The sequence below is a fragment of the Schistocerca cancellata genome, chromosome 9, assembly GCF_023864275.1.
Source record: "Schistocerca cancellata isolate TAMUIC-IGC-003103 chromosome 9, iqSchCanc2.1, whole genome shotgun sequence".
NCBI classification, from domain to species: domain Eukaryota; kingdom Metazoa; phylum Arthropoda; class Insecta; order Orthoptera; family Acrididae; genus Schistocerca; species Schistocerca cancellata.
The window spans coordinates 379,400,150-379,412,359 of NC_064634.1; the positions used below are offsets into that span (position 1 = coordinate 379,400,150).

Below are 12,210 nucleotides of genomic sequence, written 5' to 3' on the forward strand. Positions count from 1 at the left end.
TAGTACTAGGGACAGAAAGTTGGCTGAAACCAGACGTAAACAGTAATGAAATCCTAAACTCAGATTGGAATGTATACCGCAGAGACAGGCTGGACAGTGAAGGGGGAGGCGTGTTTATAGCGATAAGAAGTGCAATAGTATCGAAGGAAATTGACGGAGATCCGAAATGTGAAATGATTTGGGTGAAGGTCATGGTTAAAGCAGGCTCAGACATGGTAATTGGATGTCTCTATAGGCCCCCCTGGCTCAGCAGCTGTTGTGGCTGAGCACCTGAAGGATAATTTGGAAAATATTTCGAGTAGATTTCCCCACCATGTTATGGTTCTGGGTGGAGATTTTAATTTGCCGGATATAGACTGGGAGACTCAAACGTTCATAACGGATGGCAGGGACAAAGAATACAGTGAAATTTTTTTAAGTGCTTTATCTGAAAACTACCTTGAGCAGTTAAACAGAGAACCGACTCATGGCGATAACATATTAGACCTTCTGGTGACAAACAGACCCGAACTATTTGAAAAAGTTAACGCAGAACAGGGAATCAGCGATCATGAAGCGGTTACGGCATCGATGATTTCAGCCGTAAATAGGAATATTAAAAAGGATAGGAAGATTTTTCTGTTCGGAAAAAGTGACAAAAAGCAGATTTCAGAGTACCTGTTGGCTCGACACAAAAGTTTTGTCTCAAGTACAGATAGTGTTGAGGATCAGTGGACAAAGTTCAAAACCATCGTACATAATGCGTTAGATGAGTATGTGCCAAGCAAGATCGTCAGAGATGGAAAAGAGCCACCGTGGCACAACAACCGAGTTAGAAAACTGCTGCGGAAGCAAAGGGAACTTCACAGCAAACAAACATAGCCAAAGCCTTGCAGACAAACAAAAATTACGCGAAGCGAAATGTAGTGTCAGGAGGGCTATGCGAGAGGCGTTCAATGAATTCGAAAGTAAAGTTCTATGTACTGACTTGGCAGAAAATCCTAAGAAATTTTGGTCTTATGTCAAAGCGGAAGGTGGATCAAAACAAAATGTCCAGACACTCTGTGACCAAAATGGTACTGAAACAGAGGATGACAGACTAAAGGCCGAAATACTAAATGTCTTTTTCCAAAGTTGTTTCACAGAGGAAGATTGCACTGTAGTTCCTTCTCTAGATTGTCGCACAGATGACAAAATGGTAGATATCGAAATAGACAACAGAGGGATAGAGAAACAATTAAAATCGCTCAAAAGAGGAAAGGCCTCTGGACCTGATGGGATACCAGTTCAATTTTACACAGAGTATGCGAAGGAACTTGGCCCCCTTCTTGCAGCGGTGTACCGTAGGTCTCTAGAAGAGCGTAGCATTCCAAAGGATTGGAAAAGGGCACAGGTCATCCCCGTTTTCAAGAAGGGACGACGAACAGATGTGCAGAACTATAGACCTATATCTCTAACGTCGATCAGTTGTAGAATTTTGGAACACGTATTGTGTTCGAGTATTATGACTTTTCTGGAGACTAGAAATCTACTCTGTAGGAATCAGCATGGGTTCTGAAAAAGACGGTCATGTGAAACCCAGCTCGCGCTATTCGTCCACGAGACTCAGAGAGCCATAGACACGGGTACACAGGTAGATGCCGTGTTTCTTGACTTCCGCAAGGCATTCGATACAGTTCCCCACAGTCGTTTAATGAACAAAGTAAGAGCATACGGACTATCAGACCAATTGTGTGATTGGATTGAGGAGTTCCTAGATAACAGGACGCAGCATGTCATTCTCAATGGAGAGAAGTCTTCCGAAGTAAGAGTGATTTCAAGTGTGCTGCAGGGGAGTGCCATAGGACCGTTGCTATTCATAATATACATAAATGACCTGGTGGATGACATCGGAAGTCCACTGAGGCTTTTTGCAGATGATGCTGTGGTGTATCGAGAGGTTGTAACAATGGAAAATTGTACTGAAATGCAGGAGGATCTGCAGCGAATTGACACATGGTGCAGGGAATGGCAATTGAATTTCAATGTAGACAAGTGTAATGTGCTGCGAATACACAGAAAGATATATCCTTTATCATTTAGCTACAAAATAGCAGGTCAGCAACTGGAAGCAGTTAATACCATAAATTATCTGGGAGTACGCATTAGGAGTGATTTAAAATGGAATGATCATATAATGTTGATCGTCGGTAAAGCAGATGCCAGACTGAGATTCATTGGAAGAATCCTAAGGAAATGCAATCCGAAAACAAAGGAAGTAGGTTACAGCACGCTTGTTCGCCCACTGCTTGAATACTGCTCAGCAGTGTGGGATCCGTACCAGATAGGGTTCATAGAAAATATAGAGAAGACCCAACGGAGAGCAGCGCGCTTCATTGCAGGATCATTTAGTAATCGCGAAGGCGTTACGGAGATGATAGATAAACTCCAGTGGAAGACTCTGCAGGAGAGACGCTCAGTAGCTCGGTATGGGCTTTTGTCAAAGTTTCGAGAACATACCTTCACCGAAGAGTCAAGCAGTATATTGCTCCCTCCTACATATATCTCGCGAAGAGACCATGAGGATAAAATCAGAGAGATTAGAGCCCACACAGAGGCATACCGACAATCCTTCTTTCCACGAACAATACGAGACTGGAATAGAAGGGAGAACCGATAGAGGTACTCAAGGTACCCTCCGCCACACACCGTCAGGTGGCTTGCGGAGTATGGATGTAGATGTAGAAACCTGAAAAGCTGAACCAAAGTATCCATCGATACACTTACATGAGCAAACCACATAAATGCTGCCAACAATGGAATAATGAGTATTTGTATTGTTCTGTAATCAGGTATGTTAATAACATTTTTATTTTACATCACTGTATGAGAGTGAAGTTAGCAGCTTTCTGGTGGACCACAAATGTCGTCATGTCTCACCAACCACAAGCTATGAAGAAGGCAAAACCAATGGGGGGGCATACACATCAGTGGCCGTCCACAGAAGAAGATCGCTGTTACCTGATGGTGGCAGTACCAGTGGATGAGCAGATCGGAGACTTCAAGCAGCCTGTCTACCTACAACTGCAGTCGTTGTTTGTCAAGAAGATGATATCGCTATGGAAGACCCTGAGCTGTCTGTCATTACCCGCAGATACTATTCTTCAAGAAGATGCCTACGCCATCAAGGAAGATGTTGAGTAGCTTAACTTCATACTCAACTAACATTCCCCAAAAAGATGTCGTCATCGGAGAAGAAGCTGAACAGAATACCAATAAATACGATGACAGTTCCTCAAGAAGATGATCCATCTTGCAGAAACAGATGAATAATTAGCAAACTAATGCAATAATCTGATAAAGCCAACCACTAGTTTCATGACCTCTGTCACGATCAAGAACGATGCAACCAGGATGCGACTCCTCCACATCGAAGAAACCATTGATGTAACCACCAACAGAAGATGAAGTAGACGCAGCTGGTCGACTACGAAAACAAGCAGATGACATAAGAAAATCACCATAGGCGAGACATCTGAAGCAGCCCCAGATAGAAAAACTTAGGGCAACAGTTAACAACAATGCTCAAACCTTCTACGTCTGGTCGGCAACTATTCAAGATGGGCAAGTTGAAAACTTACCATCTGCTGTTCTACCAGTTAGCAAGCAGCAACAAACAAGATACTTCGCCACTCGCCAACAAGTAGGCGGCAGATGAACCAAGATCAGCCTGATACTGCTACCAGCCTGTTCAAGAAGAGGAGAAGATTGCGCGTCGCATGGGGTTCCTGTTGCCTAGTCATCCGAGAGGCAGCAAACTGTGATCCCAGCCTGTACAGTCTGGTCCACCTCTCATGCGAGTAAAATGAACCGATGGGGAGCTGAGCGCTGATTGCAGACAGTAATACAGGATGTACTGTCTGCTTACTCTTCGAGTGTCACACAAGAGAGAAGACAACGAAACTGATTACTGTACACACTTTGTAACAGCATTATTATGTGTAGTCTAATTAATTTAATAATAAAATTTTTAGACATGGCAAATAACATACGACATTCAAAAAATTACTTAATCATAGTTGGAATTATTTAAGACCTGAATTACTTAGTTGGCACTTTCCTTAAGCCCAAAGTACTTTAGCATTGAGATAATTAAGGAATGAGATTTTAAACAGGCAAAATTCTTGGGCATTCATAACATTAATTGTGAAATACCTAAGTAACTACTCCTAGAAAATTTGAAATTTTTAAATGGGCAATACTGTTAGGCCCATAGGCTAAAACTCTTGACAAATACCAATGTATTTTTAGCAATGTATCTATATCATAATGCAGAGGTAACTCACAAAGTCCAATCATCAACGCACCCCACAATAAAAAGAGGATTGCGCTGATAATCATCCGGGGGGATGAGGACGCAAAGATGAAAATATAAAAATAGTACCCTAAACCCAATACAAGCCCCAAACCCAAGAGCCAAATTTCATAAAAAAAAGAAAAAAAAGTCCCACTGTGATAGCATCACTTGAATAGTAGCAAGTATACTGAACAGAAACAATGTAAAAAGAAATCTAGTATAAAGTAACTTAGTATTTTTGCAAAAGAAAGTAAAATAGAATTCCTTTTGTACCAAATTAAAGTAAAATTAGATCGCAAAGTAGAACAAGTGACCTCAAAGAATACTCCTTGTGAGTACTCATTGAGGACACCATGAAATACAGAAGATAAAGTTATACATTGTTAATGTGCTTCTAACACTTGCTTGATCGTGTCATAACTTAATGTGTGCTCTTGTACATAGGTGATACGAGATTGTTTTTACATTTTGGAGATTTGCGATCTGCTAAAAATCATTAAGCTTGAAATAGGTAGATCAGCAGCTTTGAGTATATCATTATGTAAAGTCAAGATAGGAATAGAACCAAAACTGTCTTAAATTGATTATCATCAATGGAAGACTGAACTTTGTCCCAAAGTGATAGACTGTTAGTAATTTAACAAAAAAGGAATTGAATATTAGTATCGAATTCTGTGAAAATACTTAGATTTCATTAAAGCAACTGGTGAAATCTGGATCTTATTGCAAACTCTTTGACTGAAATTTATGTAACTAATTCCACCCAGCTTAGGGAAAGGTTACTGCTTTAAGACACTGATAGGATGTGCTTAGACTATAATAAACCAGCATAACGTGAATTTACCATGTTTGACATTTATTTCAAACCAAATAATATTTAGTGCTTATGAAATATTTTATCAGTGCAACAATACAGAATTAATAACAGAGTGCTTTACACACACACACACACACACACACACACACACACACACACACACACACACACTCTTTGTCGCTTTACATACTGATGCAGACTATTTAGCTTACGTAAACTGAAAACTTTAGTGGAGAAACCGTTGATGTATATAGACTGTAGCCACGATTAGTGCAATAATAGCAGTTTGTACGCATCTGTGTGTAGCTGTGCTCGTACACGTCGGAGAGCATATGGTTATTTGAGCTGGCCAGTAAAATTAATATTCACTTGGCATGAATATAGTGCAGCAGGGCAGACTTCTTTTGTAACGTTCCTCATCAGACATTCTACCACTAGCTGGTCGGAGCACGAACTATAAACTAACATTTTCAATAGAAGAAGCAGTTACACTAGTCACCGAGCCGCTATTAACCCACATCCTGGGGTGGTGGTCCATTGCATCTTGACTTCAACTTTCCCCTAACTGAAACCCAACATAACATCCAATGCCACCAGCAGTAATGTACACATTTAATAAAAACTGAAAAGAGCTGCTGTTGAATACACCATGCAGAAATATTGTCCACAGTGTTATGGATCTTCCTCTAGTCATGGAAAATATCAGTTTCTTGCAGATAACAGTTTTATCAGTAAGCAATGAGAGGATGCTGTCGACCCTATCTGATAAATTGTTTGCATATACTAAGAATGCTATTATACTTCCTTGTAATACATCTAACGTTACCTTAGCTTCTGTTGAACATTCACCATCCAGTATGCCATCAGTAAAAAATTCCATGTAGCTGATAACTTTTATGTTATATTCTTTAACAGGTTACAGTGTCAACCATTTATTAGAAAGGTAGAAACCACTTGTTCGCGTGTGCATTTCATAATCATACAGGGGTTCACATGAGTAGTCTTTCCTGGACCCACTCTGGTTCTTAAGCTTCTATCCCTCTAACAATGTCGTGATGTCTGAGCTCAAAATATGCCCTAGGATCCTTAAACAGGATGCCATTAAGGATACTAATCTGTATGTCTCAATACACATGGACTAGAAAAGGGGCTATTTACAGAATGTATTGGGTGTAACATGTAACAGGTATTCGCTTAAGGCCTGGAACCTTGTTTGCTTTGAATACTTCCAGTTGTAATTCAGTACTAGGAGTTTGTTGCACAGATTAATCAGATTTTATCCAGATCAGAATAGATGAATACTTTTCAAGTAACTGATTGATGTCATGAGTCTCAGCACAAAATCCTGAACATTTCTACAGATATGAGACGCTTTCCAAGGAGGTAACTACTGATAAATAATATCCAGGTAGTAGTTATGAAAAGTTGCATAAGATGTGTTCTGCATAAACAACAATAATATAACCTAAGCACAGAATGAGGAACAGAATGACAAAGGCTGAAAAGAATTTTGCTAAAATTAATAACGAAGCAAGCCAATAAAATTCAACATCAGACATTATAGACTCCCAGGTAATTTTTGACTGTCCTGCACTACTTATCGATTCAACAGCCAAAGAAGGAAGATTCACCTGTGCTAACTATGATACTTTTCAAAATAAACATTCGGCACTGGGCTAATCTAATATCAGTAGATGAGTGCATTAAAATATTTTGTCTCTATACAAGTGAATGCTCTGTTATGCAACACAGGAGTGGGTTTGAAAGGAAGATTGGAGTTTAACATACTACAGAGATCTTCATTATCACAGGATGGAGAAGGAAATAGCTGTTACACTGTTTACAGGACTCAACCTATGATTCATCTTTCTGAGAAACAACAGATAGAAGCAGATGCAAGCTTTGAGCCAATCCATGTGCCTTAGTTTATGCTCAAACTGGATCAGCAGGGTAGCAATATGACCGGAAAACGTGAAAATACTCAAGGAAACTGAGTTTATCTCACATACAATGAAACAACCTCTCCTTCCCACAATAAATAAAACTTTTAGTGTCAAGACTGATATCAGATACATACACAATAACAGAAATTTTAGTGACAGTACTAAATTAAACAGTAAAATTGCATAAAAAATTCAATTCGGAAAACTGATAAATCCACTCATCTAACAGAAGCACACATAAGTGGGAATGAGAAGAAATGCTCTCATTTCAGGTCATAACTGTCACCAAATAATACTGGTCGACCTGTCTGTCTTTGTGGCTTTAGCACTTTTTCTTTTTTATACAATTACATTGTTTCCTTTCATACTTTTCGCTAAAAGTGAAGAATCCTGGAGATACTAGAAGGTTTCAGACAGATTATATAATGGTAAGACAGAGATTTATGAACCAGGTTTTAAATTGTAAGACATTTCCAGGGGCAGATGTGGACTCTGACCACAAACTAGTGGTTATGGACTGTAGATTAAAACTGAAGAAACTGCAAGGAGGTGAGAATTTAAGGAGATGGGACCTGGATAAACTGACTAAACCAGACGTTGTATAGAGTTTCAGGGAGAGCATAAGGGAACAATTGACAGGAATGGGGGAAAGAAATACAGTAGAAGAAGAATGGGTAGCTTTGAGGGATGAAGTAGCAGAGGATCAAGTAGGTAAAAAGACGAGGGCTAGTAGAAATCTTTGGGTAACAGAAGAAATGTTGAATTTAATTGATGAAAGGAGAAAATATAAAAATGCAGTAAATGAAGCAGGCAAAAAGGCATAGAAACGTCTCAAAAATGAGATCGACAGGAAGTGCAAAATGGCTAAGCAGGGATGGCTAGAGGACAAATTTAAGGATGTAGAGGCTTATCTCACTAGGGGTAAGATAGATACTGCCTACAGGAAAATTAAAGAGACCTTGGAGAAAAGAGAACCACTTGCATGAACATCAAGAGCTCAGATGAAAACCCAGATCTAAGCAAAGAAGGAAAAGCAGAAAGGTGGAAGGAGTATATAGAGGGTGTATACAAAGGCAATGTACTTGAGGACAATATTATGGAAACGGAAGAGGATGTAGATGAAGAGGGAGATATGGTACTGCGTGAAGAGTTTGACAGAGCACTGAAACACATGAGTCGAAACAACGCCCCGACAATAGACAACATTCCATTAGAACTACTGACAGCCTTGGAAGAGCCAGTCCTGACAAAACTCTACCATCTGGTGAGCAAGATGTTTGAGACATGTGAAATAGCCTCAGACTTTAAGAACAATATAAAAATTCCAATCTCAAAGAAAGCAGGTGTTGACAGATGTGAAAATTACTGAACTATCAGTTTAATAAGTCACAGCTGCAAAATACTAATGCAAATTCTTTACAGACGAATGGAAAAACCGGTAGAAGCCGACCTCGGGGAAGATCAGTTTGGATTTGGTAGAAATATTGGAACACGTGAGGCAATACTAACCCTACGACTTATCTTAGAAGAAAGATTAAGGAAAGGCAAACCTACGTTTCTAGCATTTGTAGACTTAGAGAAAGCGTTTGACAATGTTGACTGGAATACTCTCTTTCAAATTCAGAAGGTGGCAGGGGTAAAATACAGGGAGCGAAAGGCTATTTACAATTTGTACAGAAAACAGATGGCAGTTATGAGTTGAGGGGCATGAAAGGGAAGCAGTGGTCGGGAAGGGAGTGAGACAGGGTTGTAGCCTCTCCCCGATGTTATTCAATCTGTATATTGAGCAAGCAATAAAGGAAACAAAAGAAAAATTCGGAGTAGGAATTAAAATCCATGGAGAAGAAATAAAAACTTTGAGGTTTGCCGATGACATTGTAATTCTGTCAGAGACAGCAAAGGACCTGCAAGAGCAGCTGAACGGAATGGACAGTGTCTTGAAAGGAGGATATAAGATGAACATCAACAACAGCAAAACGAGGATAATGGAATGTAGTCGAATTAAGTCGAGTGATGCTGAGGGAATTAGATTAGGAAATGATACACTTAAAGTAGTAAAGGAGTTTTGCTATTTGGGGAGCAAAATAACTGATGATGGTCAAAGTAGAGAGGATATAAAATGTAGACTGGCAATGGCAAGGAAAGCATTTCTGAAGAAAAGAAATTTGTTAACAGCGAATATAGATTTAAGTGTCAGGAAGTCGTTTCTGAAAGTATTTGTATGGAGTGTAGCCATGTATGGAAGTGAAACATGGACAACAAATAGTTTGGACAGGAAGAGAATAGACGCTTTCGAAATGTGGTGCTACAGAAGAATGTTGAAGATTAGATGGGTAGATCACATAACTAATGAGGAGGTATTGAACAGAATCGGGGAGAAGAGGAGTTTGTGGCACAACTTGACTAGAAGAACGGATCGGTTGGTAGGACATGTTCTGAGGCATCAAGAGATCACCAATTTATCATTGGAGGGCAGCGTGGGGGGGTAAAAATTGTAGAGGGAGACCAAGAGATGAATACACTAAGCAGATTTAGAAGGATGTAGGTTTCAGTAGGTACTGGGAGATGAAGAAGCATGCACAGGATAGAGTAGCATGGAGAGCTGCATCGAACCAGTTTCAGGACTGAAGACCACAACAACAACAACACTGAAAGTGCAATCTCTAAGTATGAATTATTTCAAGATTTTTTCAGTCTGCTCTTAGCTTTTCTACTAGAAATTTTATTTACTTTGGAATGGTTCTTTGGTGTGTGTGTGTTCTGATTACTATGAGAATTAAATAATTATTATAGTGAATCTTCAGGTTTTCGCGGCGCATGACTGCTCCATTAAGTTTCGGGAATGCAGCCGCAGAATTCATGCGGCTGCATTCCCGAAACTTAATGGAGCAATTATTATAGTGTTTTTATGGCATTTAGTGATATGCTTTCAGAGAAATGATTAATTATAGTGTGATGACTGGGATATTGTGGGTATTCTTCTGAACTAACTTTGAGTGAAGTTTAACATAGCCTGAATAACTAGTTTCAGTGGTTTACAATGAAACATTTTGAATTTTTGGCAATAATTGTGTTACAAAGACTGAGTATTATTTTTTGAACAAATTTAAAAAAAATCATCAATTTTTTAACTTTCTAGTTGAACTCCAAATACTCACTGATAAATGGTAGGGGGGAGAGTTGCTCTCCCTCAGTAAGCAAAACTTGCTCTCACAATCACGGAATAAAACCACCACCTTGAGCAGTATTATCCATAAAAAGCACATTTGGCTTTGAACTCTGGTCTGTTTCTGACAGTTTTTATCAGCCAGACTGTTGACTACTCACTTACTAATCTCTGCATTAAAAATTTGAGTCAAATTGCCCAGCATAGCTTATTGATTGGTTCATACAACTCTATCAGAAAGAATCTTACACAATTTGAAACTTCCTGGCAGATTAAAACTGTGTACCAGATAATGACTCGGACCAAGAGCCTTACCTTTTGCAAGCAATGCTCTTATCTACTGAGATATTTAGAGCATTGGTTACAGAAGGCATTGTTCCCGGTTCAAGTCTCATCTGGTGCACAATTTTAAACTGTCAGGAACTATACACTCACATCATCTTGTCGCATGTGCCCTGGCTTGTCACAACTGAATGGAAAACGGAAAAAAGAAAATCTTTGTAGAATTATGGATAAGTTATTAAACATAATGGAAAATCTTTCTTATGATTATCTTTGCCTTGTCTGTATAATCTACAATGTAACATAAATCATATTCACAAATTTCTCATCAGTGTTAATTGGTGCTAATGTTAAACATAGCTCCTCACTGCAAGTTCAAATATTGGCTGTGAAACTATCAAAAGAAAAACTGACAATTATTTACATAAGATATATTGTTTTATTTTTCACAGAAAATATATTTCTTTTAGCAATTTGTTAACACATGGTTAAGGACAAAGAGGAGGAAGTGAATGCTCAAACTCCAATTTTTAAAGAAATACTGAAGCTACTGAAACTGAGTAACTAGAATATGCAGAAATAAAAGCTATTGTCACCTTACTGTAGATTAGGGATGCACTTATTGTTAATGGGACATGGAAAAACGATTTTACTAACCTGCAGAGAATGACCTCAGGGAAGACAAAAGACTGTTCCTTGTTTGAAATCATCAGTTCTTTTTTTTTCCAGTTGATTACAACTAGAATATCGGGATAAAGGGAAAATATTCATGACATTCAGTGGGTAAATGCATGTCTATTGACACAGATGTAGAACATAGACATCCATACACATCACTCATATTTAATATGATTACCAGGAGTGGAAAAAAACCACTCCAAATGAAAAGTGTTTTAAAATACAGATAAGAAAAACTTTTACTTATCAGAAGGTTGTTTTGTTTATCTTTACAGCTCCTGCCCTCTGGTAAATAGAAATTTTCTTCCCCATTTAAGTACAGTACGCAATGTTTTTTGGCCAGTCACCAATACAATCAATGAATGTGTAGCTTCTTGAACAAGCATTTCCTCCTCACTGCAAATTCTTAATTTTTTTTCCCCTCAAGTCCAAACAAACAACACTCATTTCAGAACAGGAGTTAATAGTATATTACCAGTGTGACAACAAATTTTCTGTATACCTTAAAGTATATTCATAGTACACGAGTGTTCTGACTTGGCACCTTAATCAATTTCCAAAAAAATGAACAGTTATGGAGGGAAAGCTATGTAGTCAGGTTTGTTTCATTACAATTTAATAATATTTGCTGTAACTTGCTGTGAGTTTCTCCTTATTCCTGGTGTAAGCATTCACTTCCTCCAGCAACCAATCTAGGTCACAAATAGGTCGAAATCACAGACACAAATCAGGCAGTTAGCAATATCATGGAACATAAAAATTTAACATTTTTATGCATATTTATACTTTTTACAGTATGGCATTTTTATTTACAGCTCAGCTTGAAAAATTAGACTCCAAACGAGCCTGAGCATGAGCATTTGCACATTCTGTGACCAATTTATGCAGTTCACGGGCACTATAACCAAGTAATTTCTTCAGATCACATACAAACTTGTACACAAAACGTTTCCCATGCACCTGAAAGAATAAAAAGAAATATACAACTTAGTTATGAGTAGTACTGCTT

The 12,210-nt window shown here is 38.6% G+C and overlaps 1 protein-coding gene across 3 annotated transcripts in view; it reads right to left on the minus strand.

Annotated features, from left to right (window-relative positions):
• Positions 1-11,236: 11,236 nt before the first annotated feature.
• The window catches only part of LOC126100496 (DNA-binding protein Ets97D-like), a 62,840-nt gene continuing 61,866 nt past the window's right edge, over positions 11,237-12,210 (minus strand). For all 3 annotated transcript variants that reach the window (XM_049911107.1, XM_049911106.1, XM_049911105.1), the window contains one exon: positions 11,237-12,161. In XM_049911107.1, the coding sequence (XP_049767064.1) occupies positions 12,018-12,161 (144 nt within the window). In that variant the 3' untranslated portion in view covers positions 11,237-12,017. The remainder of the gene's footprint in view (positions 12,162-12,210) is intronic.